Source organism: Mycetomoellerius zeteki, unplaced genomic scaffold, assembly GCF_001594055.1.
Source record: "Mycetomoellerius zeteki isolate Tzet28-1 unplaced genomic scaffold, Tzet1.0 scaffold228, whole genome shotgun sequence".
NCBI lineage: Eukaryota > Metazoa > Arthropoda > Insecta > Hymenoptera > Formicidae > Mycetomoellerius > Mycetomoellerius zeteki.
Genome location: NW_017257203.1, coordinates 1,731,993 through 1,753,053, shown reverse-complemented (window position 1 = coordinate 1,753,053; position 21,061 = coordinate 1,731,993). Strand labels below are relative to the sequence as shown.

Here is a 21,061-nt window from a genome sequence, read left to right as displayed (position 1 = left end):
GGCGGCGACGGCCGCGACGGTCACCGTCGTCGCGCCGTCGCGATTTTCGCGATCGACCGCCTCGTTCGTAGCGTTGCAACGCGCGGCCGCGGCCTCGTCATCGTCGTCGTCCCCGTCGTTATTGTTGTTATTACCGTTGCGATACCGACGGTGCCTTCCACTACTGCGACGATTGTTGTTATTGTTGTTTTGACGATCGAGGAGAAGCGCGCCACTGGAGGGTGGCCACCGCGAGCCACCACCTGCTAGGGACTTTGCCGTCGCGGTGACGGACATCGCGACACTGCGGCCCATCGCCGTTTCGCGATGTTCGCAGGCGCGCCTGCGCCCCACGCTCCCGTTGGTGGGGACAGCGCTCACCCTCCCACCCTGTTCACCACGTTCACCGGTGGTCGCGAGCGACTCCGCGCCGCCGGCTCGCAGGTACTCCACTTCTTCCAGCCACGACCAATCCACCTCGGAACCTTCCGAGCAAACGTCCTCATTCGGTTTGATCGCTGATTCTATTTCCGGCGGTTGTCTGCAAGAACAGGAAAATGCGGGTGTAATCTTTACCGGATTGAGTTATGCGGGTATCACCACTTCCACGAAATGTAAACGATTAACCAGAATGCTGGTGAAACAGCTTTCTTTTGTACTAATACACTGAGAAAAAAGTTACTGTTTTAAAAAAATATTACTTGGTTTAAAGATTTCATTTAGTTTAACTTTTAGTTAAACTTTAGTTCATAATTGTATTTCAAGATTGAAAAAGATTTCGGCGCGTGATTTGCAGAATTGGATACGTAATATATAAATTCAAATATTTATTCTAAGATCTGCTTTAACCGAAAATAGGATTTCTCTTACTTAATTAGATTTATTTTCATCGGTCAAATTTCATATAATTGTTTAAATTTTAGATATTATTAGAAATTAATTTTAGAAATAATTTTTTTTTATTATTCAAATTTTAATTATATTAACTGCGTTTAGCAGAAAAAGTAGCTTATTTGCAACTGTTGAGATTCTTTAATCAGTTTTTATCCTTAGTTTCTCATTGGCTCTAAATGCATAAATCAATCATATTGAAAAATCATACGTACAATATTTACAAAAAGGTTTTTTCTGCTGAACACAGCCATTAATAACCAATCGATTTCTTTCAGGCAACATCTTTCTCTTCAAGTTGTCTTTCACGTAAAAAATTCGAACAATCTCCTTTTGACGCGGAAGCAACAGGTTTTCCCCGCTTTTCTCACTAAACTCGAAAAATTTTCGTATTAAAGCGCGGCAGATCAATGAACTCGATTTTATTTTTTCCGATTTTACATGTCCGCACTAAAGCTTTGTATTAATAAAAATAGCGCATTTCTTTTGCCGATAACCGCGTCTTCCTATAATCGCTTTCCTACTACATTTTTCTATTGGCTACTTCGATCATCTTGGACCTAATTGTTTTATCGTCCAATAACTGCTCATGCTCGTTTCTACCAATATAAATTAACTTTAATCTTTCAATTAGTTCAACTTACTCTTCATATTTTTCTAATTCTTAAAACTAGAAAATCAAGAGTTAATTGAGCCGAAATTAAAATTAAACTACATTGTCAATTAAAAATGCTATGCCATATTTAACCATTTAATTTGCTGCAGCAGTCAATCTTTTTTTTCAGTGTAGAAATGGGCATTAATAATTTATGTGTAATATGATTGGTTATTATAGGTTCAATCTGATGGACTTTTGTGCTACTTTTATTAATATAGAGTCCGCACGCATCTTTCTTTCCTGAGACGAGATGGAAAGCAATGATAACAGTCCAACGCACGCCGAGGACAGCCTAACTAAAAGGAAGAGATTACTTCAAACGGGGACTTCCTGAACGGAAACCCCTTGTTTCTTGAGAGTAGCACGTGCCGCTTCGAGGGGTCCAAAAGCGTCACGGAAGGATAGACGAGAGGAAGAAGAAATGTCACCTTGATGCGGGTTCCACGCCTCGCGCACACGACCCCCGTATACCGTGTACCGTGACTTCCGGTATGAAGCGTAACGCCGGTGAGCGACCACCTAGTCCGCGCGACGCACCCAACGCTGTGCGCCAGAATGCACTCTTTTACGACGATCCCCGTGGGTTCCCGGCCTGCACCCCACATCCGTCCCGACATCGGCCACCGAGACGACGAAGGATAACAGGAACGCGCCCTACAAGCGTGTGGGAGCATAAACCGCGCATACCTGGTGGCATCGCGTCCGCCCACGTAGCTTCATCTACCCTCGGCGGGGAACGTCGCGCGATTACGAATTGTGGGAGGATAATCGTAGGAATGTGGGTGGAGAAGCTCGGTAATTTCTCCTCGTACCTCGAAACATTGAGTTGTTCGCAGGTGTGCGGCCGGGGGATGGAGGGGAGATAGTGGTTAGAGTAGATTACAGCAGATGATTCAAGTCTCTCGAGGAAAGAGGGGAAAATTATGAGAAAGTATGACTGGCGCTATATTTTTTTGCGTAACGCGCGCGTATATTTTATACGCAAAATAGATTATTTAAATTTATATTCAAGGAACTAATGTTTCACAGGTAGAACCTCACTTTTCGAGAAATATACCAAAAACAAATTTTGACTATATGTGTCGATGCTCTTTCATACATTGTAAAAAATAAAATGTTAATTTTAACTTAAAGGCGCATAGTGAACCTTCTGAGATATGCAAAAATGTTAAAATTAACATTTTACTTTTTACAGTATATTTGTATTTTATGCACTTGCTTATATAAAAACTGTATATTCAGTCATTATATAATGCAAATTTATTAATGCATTAAAATTTGTACGTCAATTTTATAATTGCATTAATGCCGTCTTTTCGTTTCATTTGAAAAGTCAGGATTTTAAGGTGTTTTCTAAAGATTAAAATGATGTCTCAAGTAACACAAATATAGATAACATTAATATTAAGTTGGCTTAATATTAAGCAATAATTTCGCTTATTTTTGGAAGGTGACGCAATTAATACGGAATAATTTCTACAATGATGGCACTAATAAATTTATTTAGATTTAGTAAATATTCATTTATATTTAACAAATATTTTGAGAAAGATGTTTTAACATTAAAAAAAAGTTTACTAATGTCAAGTTTTAAACATTTGGCATTATTTTGAATATGAAGAATAAAAATAAGTATTTTTGGCTGTTTTATTTCGACAAAAAATATGCTGCATGAAAAACAGCATAAAAAAAGAAACAGCAATGTGCCACAAAATTATTCTTATTCAACACATGTCAAATGTCCAAAACACAAACGATCTTAATAAAACTTTCTTTGCGCGTTGTCGTCCTTCAAAAAATATTTACTATAAATATAAATAAATATTTATTAATGTCGAGATTTTTTACTAGTAAGATAATTTTCTCTACAAAAGGCATATTTTTATGTCTAGAATTTATTTTCTTTGCTCAACCAAAAAATTTAGGCTATAATGTCTATCTACTCTACTTTCTTTTCTCTATATTCTTACGTCTAATTTAGTCGATGCAGAAGGCACGTAGTAATTCAAAATCTTTACAACAATAAGACTTTGGATTTAGCAAGTAAATTATTTAGCAGTGTTACGTGCCGTGGAAGCTTAATAATTTCTGATATCTTAGCATTGCTCGAGAATTGCTGAAGAATGTAAATTTAAATCATTATTTACGAGATAAAAAAGTGAAATGTAGACAAACGTGACTTCGCACTCTAAATACTCGTAAGCAAATTCTATAGGCGATTTACGCAACACCTTAATTGCATTTTTTTCTATTCCACCAATCTTACATTGAGTTAATTCCGAGTTTCTCTGACTGTGAATCGTAGATTTTTCATTTAAAAACTGCCTCGCATCGTGGACATGCAGCGAGGCATTGAGGGATTTCGTCACAAGGCAGTGCGCATAACTGCGACGCGGCTTTCCGGATGCGTAATGTCCAACCGACATGGCGCGGCTCTCACCTTATTGTGCGCGAGTCACGCGTGGGAAGTGTTTCGCCAATATAACAACTGAAATTTGTTGTTCAAATCCCGCATGTCTGCGAGAGAGGTGAGGCCGTATAACGTTCGTGCGCCCGATGACCCGACTGCTTTCGCATCGCCCGTGGCGGTCGCGTATCAATCCGCGGACCGACTTTCTAAATGATTGTGCCCTTTCCCAGCGAGTCTATCTATCGATAACAATATCGCCGTTATGTCGATGCTTCAGTGATCCGAAAAACATATTTTTGTACAAAATATAATTGCTGCTGATACAATTTTACGTCGTAATTGGCAAAACAGATTTATCAGGATTTAAGATTTAAGGAATGAAATAAAGTTGAATTCAAATTTTCAAACAAAACATAATTATTTAAGTGTTTACAGCGCAATAAATCTGTCTTGTAATTACAATTATAAATTGAGCTGTAGTTTAAATGCATTTTTTTAAGTGAAAACTTTTTTGGTATAAACATTAAGGTATTTAAAGTCTTATATTTATGTAATATCGTCTTAAGTACGATACGTCTTCAGACAAACATAAATCAATTACAGAATCGCATCTCACATTGTTAGATATTAAAGGGGTGGCAATCCAATCTCTCGAGTTAAAAAAGTAACATTTTGTTATTTTTAATTTCTATGTGCGTCAATGTAAATCAATCCATTTCGAAGTAAACAACGTCCAATTAACGTATACACTTATTAAATAATAAACAAAATTTGAGGTCGAATTTAATATATATTGTCTTAAATGAAATTAATAATAAACAACAAGGAGCATCAAATTAAATCTGTTTACTCTATTATTTTAATTAAATTAATGACATATTAAATACGAGCTATGACAACCTCTAAAAATGATTAAAAATAATTCAATTCGCGAGTACAATTTGACGTTATAAATTTAACAGTGGAGGACATTACTTAAAACAATTTTAAAATTAGAACAATCTATGAATACTAAGAATCTTCGTACGTTACTTATCCATGTTCTAATTTATATATGCTTATCGAATTTATTTCGAAAGTCAGAGATGAGTCGTGATATAGAAATCTTTGTGTTTTCAATAAATGAATTTTCCGCTCGTAGATTTCTTATTCTTTTCAGGAAAAGAAAGACCTATTCCTTTTCTACTTATTCCTTTATATTTCATTGTGTGTCTCTTTATCTTTGTACTTAACCACCTTGTTCTACGAATTGCATCTCCGACAAGCATTAAGCCTTAAACACAATTAAAACCACAAGCAATAGAAACAGGGAAATAACAAATTTCAACCTAGAAACTATGCATTCTGATATACCTACACAATTTTTGATAAATTGAAATTTTTTATTCCTTGTTCCAATTGTCTGCAGTGCTTTAATTTCATTGTTTGAGGGAAGTGTAACTTGTAAGACAAGGTGGATAAGTACAAAGATAAGATAAAGAGACATATAATAAAATATATCGTATTTAAGGCTTTACGGCGCCGGAGACGCGACTATTCGCGGATTAATCCGGGGAATGACTTTCTAAACACTGCCGTGCCTTTTCTTGACGCGCCCATATCAAACGGCGATATCGCGGTCGTATTATAATGGGCGACAAAGATCTCTTTGAGCGGTATCAGTACCGCACCACTATTGTTATTAATTATTTCCTACGCGTGGAACAAAAGCGGCTGTTTCGCTATTGTTGCGAAGGTTGAATTGCTCCTGGAACACGGCATTAACGAGCAAACGGAAGAGAATTACAGAGAATTACAGGTACGTTATAGGATGGCGGCGATTAATAAATAATCCAATCCGCGAGAAAAAGTAGACCATAATAATAGCTTCTTCATTCGTTACCAAAGATAACGATAGTTCATTCTCATGTATTATTTCGTAACGAAATAGGAGCGAAAATATATGGCTTAACCTTTAGAGGTCTGCAGAGCCATGATAAGTTATAACGTTTCTGATAGTAAAAAGAAAATATTCTTATAATTCAGTAAGAAGTTTTAAAGTTGCTAATTACGAATCTAACAGCAAGATCACAAAGTAAAAAATGGTTAAATTTATTATTAAGCTATAGATTATTTTTATTGATATATGTTGTTCTGGCCTAAAGTTGGTGTTTATAAATTTTTGGAATCGCTAATTATAAAATTAAAATCAACACAAATCTATAAGATCACACATTTTAAAATAGCGAATCCAACATGGATGACCAAAATATTGCAAAAGTTAAAATTTAATTTATGCACTAAAAAAAAGATTGGCTGCTGCAACAAATTAGATGGTAAAATATGGCATAGTATTTTTAATTGGCTGCAGCAGCCAATTTTTAGTTGCGTTAGCCTATCTGCAATGTCAATATGTCAGTATAGGATTTCGATAGACTAACACAACCAAAAATTGACTGCTGCAACCAATTAAAAATGCTATGCCATATTTTATCATCTAATTTGCTGCAGCAGCCAATCTTTTTTTTCAGTGTGTAAAATTTATAAATTTATGAAGATTTATTTATTCGTTTTAAATTTAGGTCCGCCATACTCGATTCGTTATTTTAAATTTTACGATCTCACAAATTCATAATCATTTGGAAAACCGATAAAATCATGTATAAATCAATGCATATATGCAAAAATTATTTGCTTGATGGTCGTGATATTAAATCCATCATTTTACAAATTTCATGATTTTAATTTCAATTTTATAATCAGCGATCACGAAAACCCCTATATATTAAACATTTTTAGTCTAGAATAAAATTTTGGTGAATTAAAAAAATTCTACGACTCTCTAGAAGCTAAAGTGCTATAAAAATACGATTATTTTTCTTCTCATATCGGTAGTATATTTATCGTTAATTCATCGTTTCGCATAATATATGTTGTTGCGGTACCGAGCACGCGAGGACCAGAATTTTCCGCTTTCACATGTCATACGTAATATTCCATCCCTCCGAAGCGTTTCGTTCAATTCGAAACGGGGCTTAATTCATCGCATGTCCGCGTGCTTACGTGAATGCTTGCCTCGCGACACCATACCACGAAATCATCATGAAAATGCATACTTATACGATGCCATTTACCTATACGGCTTGACCGTGATGATGTTTTTCTTTTTCAGGTGAGAGCAACGCATTTGCGTTTAGTTTCCGAATATTCACACTATCGCTCTGATCCAGCAGTCGTTAGAAAGTTTCACTATCTCCAGAGAGAGTAAATGTCTGAAATTTAAGAAATCTCTTGATTCTCAAATTTTTAATTAAAAAAAAAGAAAGGGAAATATAATATAGCGTTTGAATGTGCGCGATTGGATCCAACGTGAAATTTTTATGTTAAAAATTCGAAAGTGATTTTTAACGAATGTTGTGATGTTTCAAGTTCACTTTGGACAGCTACTTCAAACATTTAAATTTATAACGTCAAATTATACCCATTATTTGAATTTTTTTTAATGGGTCGTAATCTTTTCTATGGGTCGCCACTGCTTTTATTCAATATGTCATTAATTTGATTAAAACAATGAAATTAAACAATTTAATTCAAGGAAATGTATTAAATTTGACACAAATTTAATTCATTATTTACCAAATATATATGTTAATATGGACGACGTTTACAAGGAAATGGATTGATTTACATTTTGATATATATGAAAGTTAAAAATAACAAATACTATTTAACTCAAGGGATTGCTATTGCTCCTTTGATATCTAACAGTAAAGCCAGCTAAAAGCCGCTCTCTAAAACTCTCGAGCTTGCACTTATGCTAACAGCTTGAAGGTAGGGCATACGTAATGCATTCGCGGTCGTCAAAGATCTGCATTTTCATTGTCAGTGTCTTTCGATCGACTTCGTGAGATCCCGCGTCGCACATCGTTTCTCATCGTCGCTAAAGCATCAAGTGCACGTCGAGCAAGTTTGAATTGAAACAGTTTGCACGCTCGTTAGGCTTAGGCCTATGTAAATACTTCCGGCACGAAAGTGCGCTTTCCTGCCGACGTATTCGAGTCTACCTACGCGAATTCTTATATCCAAGTTGGTTTAGCGATATGAGCTCACCGTGAGAAGTTGCTACAAAGACAGATGGGATTTTAGCTGAACGAGAGATCAAGATAGAAAGAACTTCTTATAAAAATATCACAATATCTTCGTAGTGCAGAAAGTTAAAAAACACGATTTTAATTCGATTAAAATGTTCGTATACTTTATAATCAACATAAATTAATGAGAGAAATTGGACAACCAAATTTGTCGAGTTTTTAAAACCGATTTGTCGAATTTTTATTTGCCACAAAAATTAATACCTTTAATTTTTCTTTAATTTTCAATAATTACAAAAGTTGCATTAGGAATATTCTTTTGTGTGTATGAATACTTTTCAGAGTTTTAATATTCGTTAAAAAAGTTGTTAATTTACAGAACATTATATAATCCTCTCAGAAAGTTCGTTTAACAATTTCGTTCTTTTCTCCGACCTAAAGCACACAGAGAAAAATTTTTTAAGAACGAGTTTACTGAAGTGCTTCAAAAATTTACAACATACAAATTTGAAAATAATTTTACTGGAACATCAAAATCATTATGTAAAATGTTTAAGCATTAATGATAATCTTACAAAAAGTTTTAATATTTTAGCATCAATTTGAGCATCCTGCATAATTATTTTGATAATTCGAACAAAATTATTTTCAAATCTATATCTATTTAAATTTTTAGATATTTCAGCAAAATCTTTTCGTGCATAAACTCCTTGTGTGAGAAAAGTATGAAAATATAACGGAAACAATTGTACCTCGTGAGAAAGCTGGACGCCTTACAATTAGAAATCGACGGTCCGCAGCGATATTCCTTGAGACTGGTGGATCTATCGATACCAGGAAGCCCATCGGTAAAAGCCGAGTTTAGGTTTGCTCCTTCCGTCCACGATTTACGATGAAACTCTTGAAAGGAACGCCTTTTGCTTCCGCGCTCGAAGGCAACATCTTCCTCTCCGCGTCTCTTGAGAACGACTCTCGTACGAGATTCCGAATCGATAGAAACGGATCTGTCTTTGGGCGAGTTATCCTCGCGAAACTTGTTCGAATTCGGCGGGGATTCGTAGACAGAATCGTCCGGCTGAGCATCGTACTCACTTAGCGTGACGGCTTTCGTCTCCTCCACGTCGCTTCTACCGTTCGCTTCCTCATTCGAGATCCTGGATGACGACTCAAAGGGGTAATTGACCCTGGCTTCTTCCCCTCCGATCAAGAGACTCGCGGGAGATATCATGCGATGCGGATCGATGTTCTCGTTTCTCGCGCGGTCGGAGTAGCTCGTCTCCACTTGGTCTTCGTTATCGTCGTGCTCAGTGAGAAAATCAAAAGCATTGTTTATCTCCCGCGTCTCATATGTTTCATCCTCATGCCTCAATGTCGAAGCTTCTCTCGTTCTTTCGCAGCTCGATATCGTCGCGTGATCCACCGTGTCCTGCTGAGTCTCTTCGTTAATGCCTGAACAGGTCCTGTGTATCACAGGTTCTAAATTCCTAGTAATGTCACGTACCCGCTTGATCGTATCCGACGAGACCACGTCGATCCTTTTGCGAATCGGTACCACTTGATCATGACCCAAGGTCACCAGGATATCACCATTATCGATGCTGTTCAGCACCCGCTCTTGCTGCCTGGTGAGGGAGAGTTTCTGCTCCAGTTTCGGAGGACACACGTCCAACAGATGCTCTTGTTCTTCGGATGTCGCATCATCCACAGTGACCCGCGACACACATACATCGTTTCCAAGATCAATCAGATCGCCGTCTTCATTGGACGCCATCTTACGACGATTTACACCTGCAAAATAAAGAGCGCTTCCGTTAATTGATATTAAACGAGTGACATTAATTGACATTAAACCGCTCAAGGACGTAAATCTTTCCTCATTGAATAGTTTAAAAATGATATAGTTAAGTTAGTAATATAAGAAATATGTTAAAGTATCTCCAATATCATCAGAAAGCTACAATTTTTATAACCCACACACATTCTAAATAAAAAATACATTTTCTATATATTTATTAGGAATTAATCTATTTCTTAGTGTTTATTAAGTACTTCCACGTTTCGAGTATTTGCAATATAAGCTAAAAGTGTTTAAAAGTATCGTGCACATATCGTTGATTCACGCGATTTCTAAGCGCTGACTGTAATTACTGATTTAAACGAACTATTACATCTCGAGAGTCACATCTGAGATCATCACAGTAACCGAGCGAAGTGTGTTATTACAACCTTATGAACCCATATCCTAGATTTGTCTGACCTATTCAAGAAATCTTTGGTCGTAAACCGGAGGAACATTCTCTCAACGATTGACCATTATAGAATCGCCTCGCTTGAACCTTTCACAAACATTAAACTCGCTAATTGATTGCGCTGTTTCTTTAATATCTCTCTCTCTCTTTCTCTTTCTCACTCTCTTACACTGTCTCTCCTTCACGTGCATGTTTCTGTATTTTTATTTTTAAGAATACGCTTTAGGGAAATTTATTCGTATAGACCGCGAAACAAACTCTCTGTTTCTTTCTTTTTCTCTCTCTGTCTCTCCATCTCATTCTCTCTCTCTCTCTCTCTCTCTCTCTCAATTTCTCTGCTTTACGTGCACGCGCGCGCGTTTTGTATTTTTATTTCTAAGAATGTTTTATTCCCATAGGAAAATTTATTTCTATAGGACGCAAAATAAACGATCTGTCGCCTGTCTCTCTGTCTCTCTCTCTCTCTCTCTCTCTCTCTCTCTCTCTCTCTCTCTCTCTCTCTCTCTCTCTCTCTCTCTCTCTCTCTCTCTCTCTTTGACCGACTCACCATTCCGTATATACCGAAGAAAGTTGTGCAAAAGTATGCCCGCCATATCGCGACCTTGTCACATTCGCAAAATCGTTCGCAAGCCCGTCCACATCAGGAACGACTGAGATCCGAGGAAAAGAAGACGACAATATCATCATAAGTGTTCGTAATCGTTGGCGACAATTAACGACAAAGTACTAATAAGTGAGCGATGTGCAATATTCAACGGCGAAGAATGACGGCGCGCGCGATCAGCTTTCATTTTTTACAACTTCACGACATATAAACTACCCGGTTTCTATTCTTTCGCAACTACCGAATGTATCGTCGGGAAATAGGGAGTTTTTGCAATAACGTGGATCCAGATAAGGTAAACGCTAAGTTACGTTATTTTTTTCTTAATTATTTATTAAGAAGAAGATAACGTGACTTTAGCGTTCATCGTACCTGGATAAACGATATTGCAAAAATTTCCTAATGTCGCGACGTCAACGCTGGCGTATGCTTAATGCATGACGACGTTTAAATATTTTGCAATATTACTTTGTACATGTGGAATACGTATTATGTCTTATCGTGCACGATACGTTTACGATTGAATTATTTTCCATCTAATTTCCAACAATGTCGATGCGGCAGGCTTTCTTAACAGTCGTTCTGACTTTTCTTCGCCATTTTTCAATTTCCCCAGCTTTCACCGATTCTCTCTGTATCAGGTTCGAAGCGGCTCTATATTATTAGTGTGTGGCAAAGTCTCTCCACTTATTGATGAGAAGTCCGAATGAGAAATCTCTTTTGGCTTTTTTCTCGAATGTCATTTCAGTTAACGCGAGTATCGAACATGTATTTTTCGGATCCATCAACAAGAAAGTTGCATCTACGAACTTGCAACGTATTTTTTTCCACTATCAGAAACAGAGTTGATAAGAGATAGTTTGTTTAAGAACAAAAGATTCTTAATAAAGAGTCAATAAACAGTCAAATTTTGTAACCAAAAATTATCATTTTGACTTGCATGATGTCAAAATAAAGTCAATTTAAACAAAGAATTAAAGTCATTTTGACTTTTTTTTTACTTGGCGTGTTCCTTGGATAAATGTATTTTTAAGTATCAAATGTGATGATGTCCTATAATATTATTGTAACTTAATTATGATTTTGTATTCTATCTAGGCTGATGAAAACGGCTTCCCTTTTCATTTTCTACGTGAACTTCAAAGAAAATTGAAGCGAAACCACAGTCAATACTCCTACTTTATTACGGTTCATAAACTACCGACGAATAATATCGAATAGTATCCCGGTTTTACCGCAGAATAATATCTAGTCACCGCAGAATAATGTCTAGTCACCGCGAATTAAGAGTGCACGCCGTACAAATAAGTCGCCGTTATATCGATATATGTATATTGATCGAATAATCGCTAATTCGTTAGCATACAACAGTGTCATAAGTTCATAACAACCTTGATATATTTCCGACTGTATACGTACCGTTTTTCTGACAAGATTAATTTTCCCCGATCCTCCAGCTAATTAACGTCCACGCGCTACGAGTTAATAATTCCGAGAAATTAACAAGCTAATTAGCGTCACTATATCCGGCGCTCAAACGTCCGCGAATAGCAACATAAATAAACTATAAATAATCCAATAAATAGCCTGAAGAAACGATGAATCCACGAGGCCGGCCGTTTCAGTCGTCGGCTTGGACTGATTAATTACCGTCAACGCACGTGTATACGTACGGGCGTTATGAGTTCACTTGACGTGCACACAAATTTATTCGTCGCCGTTAAACGCTTAGTTAGACCCCGTTCTCACGACCCGCGGCCGGCCAGAAAGCAAACAAATGATGTAATTGTATACAATTACTCGGCCGGCGGCTCTCTGTCATTCCGCTCACGTTTAACCGAATTAACAACAGTTGCCCCGTCGCTTGTCTACTCTCTATGTAAGTGCCAAGACGCTCCGGAATAACAGTGAGGAAACTAATTCGCGTGTATACTTCGAAAAGAAAGCGTCTTCAATTCCAAGTACAAGAAGATCTTTCCGTCGTTTTTAATGAAACTTAACGAACGAGAACACTCGTTGTTTTAAATTAAAAATTACAGATAAATTTAAAGTTCTTGTTACATCGTTACTGTCTTAAATTGTGACGTCAGAAGCGAGAACATAATACGCAAAATATATTAATATGGAAATACGTTTTAATGGCACAATTCACTTACAATCGATAGAATCGGCTTGTAAAAGCGAAAATTCTCCTTTTGTTATATTAATTAATGAATACTCATATGTCCGGAAATGAATTATACATAACCACAAACAAAATAAGCTGTGTGTTCACAGCTATGACAAAATGTCAAATTAATAATATAAGGAAATAAATATGATTTAATTTGTCTCCAAAACAAGATAATAGATTTTGGTATATTTTAACAGTTTATTCTATCTACTGCAAGTGTTGTTTTATTGAAAAATGTTTCTATTCAAATATAGTTTGCAAGAATTTTTATTATAGAGATGTTTTCTCGCTTTTAATGTCACATTCTGAGATAGTATAGTGATAAGTGGACAAGAGCCTTAATGAAAAGTATCATGATATAATTGATACATTAAAAAAACTAAGTTTTAATAAATACTTGTTCGAATAGTTCTAAATAAATATTCACTAAATGCAAACATATATTTAATACAAAAATTATTAATTTAATTCTAATTATAATTATCATTTTTTTTAGTAAATATTTATATAAATAATAAATTATTGTTAGTACTATTAAAAGAAATATATAATAAAATTTAATAAATTTTTTTCAGTGTAAAATTCCAACTTTTTTTCTAAATTCTAAAGAATCTCAAACTGTGTGTTTTTATTGAATATATTCCAAATATTTATATCATATTTTTCCATATTCACAACTCTAACGAGACCGTGATTCGTCGAAAAATGTTCTCGTTCTCTAACGTTATAAAAAAAATGTGATTAAACGTACCGCCTTGATGACAGATCGTCGTGTACTCGTGTAGGTACATCGCGCTCGTCAGATGCGAAAAGGTGCGACTGCCGGAAGGTTAAATATAATTATAATTTCTACACGTAAATTAAGAAAAATCATTAGCCGGTGAGAAATTGAAAAGCGCGCACGCAAGACATTCCGCTTAAAAACAATAGCAGAATCTTTGTTTCGCGAGACTACGAGACTCACAATACTAAACAATAACTAACGTTATAATTCTTGGAATATCATAAACGTGTTAATGGTGCAAACCAAGAGTTATTTTCCTGCGCCATTTACAGGCTTATTAATCATAAGTTGCAATACTAATCATTTACGAGTAGAATTCTAAATCTCGGCTAATACAGTTAATAACATGTGGCACGAAGAAAAAAACTTGTAAAGTTAACGAGTAGTTCAATGTTAAAAATTAGTTCCGGACATTAGCGATAATTATAATATCTTTCATTTTCCAATCAATAATACTTACTGTACAACTGTTGTAACATTCTGTACTGCATTTTATAGTTACTTGAATCATTTTTATGGTAATTTCAACTATTTTATGGTTATAACAACTATAATTATAGTCATTTTAGGTTGCCAATTATATACATTTGTTGCTGGAACTATATATATATAGTTACTGTTATTATTATTAATAATCATAATTATAGTAATATATAATTATAGTTATAAATACCAAACATTTTTCTCTCTGTGTGTTTTTCTTTTTTGCAATTAAAAAGAATTTATGTTAATATCGTGACACATTAAAGCAAAGGTCATCATTTTACATTTCATAAACATAAACATCGTCGTCGGAAATGTAGAAAGATGAAGATCCTCGTTATCCCCAAATAAAAAAGTAGGTCCGTACGCAGCGCTTTCACCGTATGAATTATAGTTTTGCGCCTATCCGCGAAAGTCCACTAACATCTAAGAGTAGCGTCTGATAGCTGAGAGTGAAGCGAATCGGTTAGATCTCCGATTCGACCGTCTCCAAGAAAAGTCCCGTTGGGAAAGAAAGAATGTCGACGGAATCGGCGGCGAGCAATGCGAATAACGCGCGCGCTTTACGCTTCGCGTGCGAATACATATTGCGCGAACGGTACTTTCTCGACGGTAATTAACGCAATCCTCGATGGCCCGCGCGCGGCTCGTCTCCACGCGGTACGAGATCGACTTTCCGAAGTCCCATCGCTCCACGTACTGCACCTCGTGACTCATCGCCGTCAACCATCTCATCGTCACGCAGTGATCAATGAAGGGAGAGACAACTATACCGCGAATCGCGCGCGGTTCATTGAACTTTTAATCACGCCACGCGGGAGAGCAAGGCGGGTCACACACGCCCGACACGCGCTCGTAGCGTCGGCGTGTGTGTACAGGGTGTGTCGAAGGTCACATTTCCTTCCGCGAGTGAAAATCGCCGGATCATTAAATTTCATTCCAACAGTGAGTCTCACTTGATAGTTAGACAGCTGAAAGAGGGAAGATGAAAGACTCGAAAAATTGATAGAATAGCTTTCACATCTCAGTTAGACGTTCATCTCTCACGCGATATTCGTTAACCTATGGACTTTAATTCTTGCTACAGTTATTTTCCTGGTAAAAACTTTTCTTTAAATTCCTCACATAATTTTTCAGAATATTTTTCAGAAGCTGAAATTTTTCAGTTGAAAAAGTCTACGTCTCTCCTGGAATTCTTTATATGAATTCTGAAATATTCTAAGATTTCTCATTTTATAATTTCTAAAGAAAATATATAATCTAAAAAAGTAAAGTTTAAGATGTATTTTTAAGGAATCTTTATAAATTTAAAATATAAAAGATTTTAAAAATATTCCGAGATATTGTAAGAATTCTTTCACCAGGGTTGTAAATTATTTTCGAATTATCCGAAAGATATTCCGTTGGCAAAGGACTGGAAAGGTTTGGCTGAAGTATCTAAAAATTTATCTAGATACAGATCTAAAAATAATTTTGTTGGACTATCAAAATAATTATCTAAGACGCTCAAACTGATAAAATGTCAATATTGCAAAATTATTCATTAATACTCATCATACTTGAGATTCTTACATAATTATTCTGGCTAAATTTTAGCAAAATCGTCCTGTCCATGTACTTTCGCAGCGCATCTCCCGATGTAGCTTAAGGAAAGCAGGTGTATAACGCTGGAGACACCCTGTATAGCTTTTTATTGCAGCACGCCGGGAGTCGCTCCCACGTTTCAAGAATGCGCTCACGTCGCACTGGATCACTTCCTAGCGCGCTTTTTCCGCATCCTCGTGCATTTCAGGCTTCTCATTATCGTCATTCATTGCTATTTCAAAAATGCTATCTCGTGAGACGCCGCTATTCACGCCGCTCAGCGTAATTTAGAAAAATATTAAAAATTGCTTTACGACGCGCTTGGCCTTATATGGAGTCATTTTGTAGCCTTGATTGTCGCATTCGGGCCTGCGTTTTACAATCGATTGAACGCAAAAATATCGACATTACACTTTAACACGCGACTCGGATAACAAGTACTGAATGGTATACACAGTTGATGATTTCGTGTCATGAATAAAGCCTCAGAGTTGTCTCTTTGTTCAAAGACAACGCCTCCTCATCGAACTATGCCAATACGTAATTACAACGTCGTTAAAAATGCATCATTAATGATTAGCTCAAGGTTGCGATAACAAATGCGGGCGGCTTTTAATTATTATAACGCCATATATGACTTAAAAGTTACACATCCATATGTATTCTATGTGATAATTTTTTAATCCGAATAATTTCATCATTATTTTCCATTTACCGCTTGTGTAATTTTTCTATAATTAACAAATTTTATTATAGAGAATGATGATGCGATTATAGCCCTTTAAGAATTAAATAGTGCTTATGTTTGTTTATAGAAGCCGTATTCTTGTTCTTGATTATCTCATGAAATGTAGAAATATCTCGCGAAATATGTAATAAATGTGGGTTTTTAATCATTATAATAATATATGACTTGGAAGCCCAAATATACATCCATATATACATCTATAATAAATTTTTAATCTTAATAATTTTATTAATGTTCTCCATTTATCACTTGTGTCATTTTTTTCATAAACAAAAAATCCTTTTATAAAGAATTAAATGATGATTACAACTGCTTAAATAATGCAATTTATTTATATAATAGTCTATTTACATAGATAATAGTCTATTTATATAGCTCATAGTCTATTCAGAAACCATCTTCTTCTTATTCTTGAACAAATGGTCTATTCAGAAACCAACTTCTTCTTATTCTTGAGCATTTTATCCCGTGAAATGTAGAAATATATCTTGTGATAATAAATGCGGACAACTTTTAATTATTATAATAATACAACTTGGAAATTACACATGTTTATAATTTTTAAGTCTCAATAATTTCATTAATGTTTTCTGTTTATTGCTCGTAATTTTTTCATGAACAAAAATTCTATTGTAGGGAATCAAATAATAATTGCGGCCACTTAACGATTAAACAGTTTGCGTTTATTCGATCTTTCATCTATTCGAAAGCTGTATTTTCCTTCTTAAGCTTCTTATGAAATGTAAAAATATATCTTGATAAATCACAATTATTAAAATCGCACTTGATAAATTCCACAATTAGCAAGAGTAATTAATTGTAAAATAAATGCAATTACGTTGTTAAAGAAGCATATCAGAATGAGAGATAAAAAAATTAACTTGTTTGTGTTACTTAAAAGTTTATATACTTATTGAAAAATATATTTCTAGAATTCTACTTCGAGTTTAGAAAAAAATTACGAAGTCACGGAACGTTAAAGAAGTCGTTCGACTCGGACAATTATACTCAAGTTTTAGTATATGAATCACTGGCATGGAATGTTATGAATACGGTTGCTATTTCTCTGTTCTTTCAACCGGAGGCTCTGGCTTTTTGAACAAATTTCCGGTTTTCCGGCAGATGAAATAAATCTTGGGCTAATCACTTTTAAATTTTGATGATCATTTTTTGAATACGCGCATCGATTTTTTGCAGAAGAAATTTTTTTAACAGAAAGAGCTGAACAAGAAAATATCAATTTTAATAGTGGCAATCGAATCTCCGGATAGTGAGATCTCTGGCAAAAAACCAGTTCATTTCTAGTGGAACAGTTAAAAAGCAGCCATGATTGTGACCTACATCAATGGAATGTTACGATCTGTACGCATCTACCTAACTCCAAAAAATCTTTTGTGTAGGTATATATTTGAAAAGAAAAAAACTTAAAGAGCAGAAAGGCCAATAGATTCAGGCCAGTTCCACCAATGTAAGATTAATTTTAATCTCAGTTTAATTTACTTATCTTTTTCTAATTTTTAGAATAGACTTGTCAATAGAATAGACAATCGTCAAAAAGATTTTTAACGATAAAAATATTTTTATTTTATGTTTTTCATCAAAAAATTCATATTAAGTAGAATTTTTTAAGCTTATTGATTATTAAAAGAATACATTTTAAGTTTATTGCTTAAAATATATTTTTTAATTCGTAAAAAATAAAGCTTGAAAATACAATGAATTATTAATATCATAGCTACATGCAAAACAATTTAATTTTTTAATCCATCATCTGTGCCTTCATAAAAATTTATAAACGCGATATCATGTCTACATTAGTAATAAAAATATATTGAGGTTCCCAATTTTAAAATATTTCGTATTAATTTCTGACAAATCAATTATCCTAAATAAAAACAATTAAAATGTGAATATTATAAAAGATAGTTTTATTGTAACTCTTATAATTCATTTTTTGTAAATTTTCATTTTTACCGTAGAATAAAAATGATTATCTTAAGTTTAGAAGAGAGAATATGAACTCAATCTTGAGATAAGACGAATCTCCAGAATAAACTGTATCCAGAATATACTGCTCATTAACATTAAATAGTCATAAAAGGTTTATGTCGGAGTTTCGTCACTCTTCGGGAAATTATATTTCTTTGATAAAATCCGACGAAGAACGAAAACACGAAGAGCCGTTCATAAACAAAGCAGTCGTAACGGCAATTTCGATAATGACTGCAGAACTTTTGACCGTTTCAATCTCCGCGTCAGAGTCAAATATTTAGTTTCGGTACATTGAGCAAATAGCGCACGCAGTTGAATCGCGGTCGTAAACATTGAAAAATACGTGCAACAACAAAATGATAAACAAAGTATCACCTGAGTTCTCAATTCCATAACTCAATTCAATAACTCGCTACTTTCGCGAGTAATTGCGCTCATTGTGGTAATTAAGAAATTGCTATTAGGAGCATCATAAAAATACATAAATAAATTTATAAGATACAAAGTATGAAAATGAGATACGATGTTAAAATTTATCTTCTTAAAAAAATCCAATCCAACATCAACATAAATAATTTAAGGATGTGTTACACGTATTTTCAAAATAATGAGAAAGTTATTGAAAAATTTCAGCTTATTTTAGATCGCATTTAAAAATAATAAAAAATTTAGCTACTGTTCATTATCTGGATCAAAAGTTATTTCAAAATAAGAAATACTATTTTTTTAATCTGTGCTCCAATAAAAATGTATTATAAAATAATGATAAAAATCTCAATTTTTTAATACAAGTACTTTGTCATTGTTATTTTTTAATTTAAATTTATAATGATAAAAATAATATCAAATAAAATAAAACGACAAAAACGTGTTATTCAAAAAAACTATAAAATTGTTAACAAACACAACTTTCATATGTATATAGTTTATTTAAAGTATGAATATCAACGCATTTGTAGAAATAGGTATAATACATCCTTCAAAAATAATCAACATATATATGAAAAATTTTTGGATTTACAATTGAAAGTTGGTACGAATTCGACTTTCATTTGAGAGCAAATGTAGAGTAAACGTGGATTTATTAATGTCTGTGAAGCTGGACCCTCCACCATCGAAAATCAAGTTCGGAATAGGTCCAAAATTTAGTGCTAATTAGGTGCTAATTTAGTACTCTAGTCCGAAATTTAGTGCTCCAACCGTTTAGCGGTAAAAAAAATTAGCACTAAATTTTTGACCTATTCCGAACTTGATTTTCGATCGTGGGGGGTCCAGCTTCACAGACATGATTTATTACCCGGAAGGAGGGGGTTTCAGAGTCTAATTCTCAACAAGGGCAGTTAAAATTTAGACAAGCAAGATAGATTATGTACTGCCTCTGAAAATTTAAAGATGTACTGCGGTGAATTTCATCAGTCTTTAGGATCATCGACGTGGCACTTGAAGGTCAACCACTTTCGAGCGTCTCTACTGGCGCACATATCTGGTTGTTAAAAGTATGTATAAACGCAACTCAGGAAATTCAATTTCCTTTTTAAGCGTAATTTGATATTTTTTTCTCTTTCCTTCGGAAGAACGCACATCGTAACTTTTGCAATTCTCTATCACAATACCTTTATTGCAAATAATCGAAATCCCCACAAGCCGCTTAGAAAGAAACGCGTGTTGTATTGAATATTGTAGCAATTGCGTGTCATAAAAGTGGAAAATATTTCAAGATCGAAAGAACTTTGCAGCCACTGTGTGTCGTCATATCCATTTATTAATTGTGAGAAAGAGTGATACAGACGTAGTCTCGGGTTCGACATTTGCACGAACATTGGGGGTCTTTTTAATCTTACATTACTCACATGATTTTTTTAAATGTAATTATTCACGTGGGATGTGTTTCTGACACTCCAACTTGATTAAATCTCAATTTTCATTGTTCTCTTTGGTAATTAAATAAAGACTGATAATATTCTATACATCCTTTAGATAAAGATAAACACAAAAAATTATTTTTTAAATTGTGAAACAATTAGCGCTAAATATAATAATGTGTAATATAAATAGTATTCATATATTTAACAAATTTGTATGTCCTGAAAATACTCGCGAATGAAGAGTTAAAGAAGATGAGCTTCCTACAGCAGGGATTATTTCAACAATATTACAGTAACATTACAAATGTTGCAGCAATATTATTGCAAGCTTCCGTGCTGTATGAGTTATTTCACTAATATCGTTACTCCGTATACTTTAAATTTTATTTTTAAATAAAACTTTTAAATAAAACTGAAGAAACCTATTAAGCGTAGGAGGTTACACAATGCACGATTTTATCGAAAAGAGGATAATTTATAATCAAAGAAGCTTCTTGTCTGCAAAAGATTTATTATATGGTTCTGGAATAGCGGAGTAAGATGCATAAAAAATTATCGTTAATAATTCCTG

General features: G+C 34.6%; 1 protein-coding gene across 1 annotated transcript in view; it reads right to left on the bottom strand.

Moving 5' to 3' along the window:
- LOC108723211 (transcription initiation factor TFIID subunit 1-like) overlaps positions 1 to 21,061 on the bottom strand; it is a 22,497-nt gene that overhangs the window by 1,148 nt on the left and 288 nt on the right. Inside the window, exons 2-3 of the mRNA XM_018448772.1 lie at positions 8,761 to 9,796; positions 19 to 520 (exon numbers count right to left, since the gene is read on the bottom strand). Coding sequence (XP_018304274.1) covers positions 19 to 520; positions 8,761 to 9,779 — 1,521 coding nt within the window. The 5' untranslated portion in view covers positions 9,780 to 9,796. The remainder of the gene's footprint in view (positions 1 to 18; positions 521 to 8,760; positions 9,797 to 21,061) is intronic.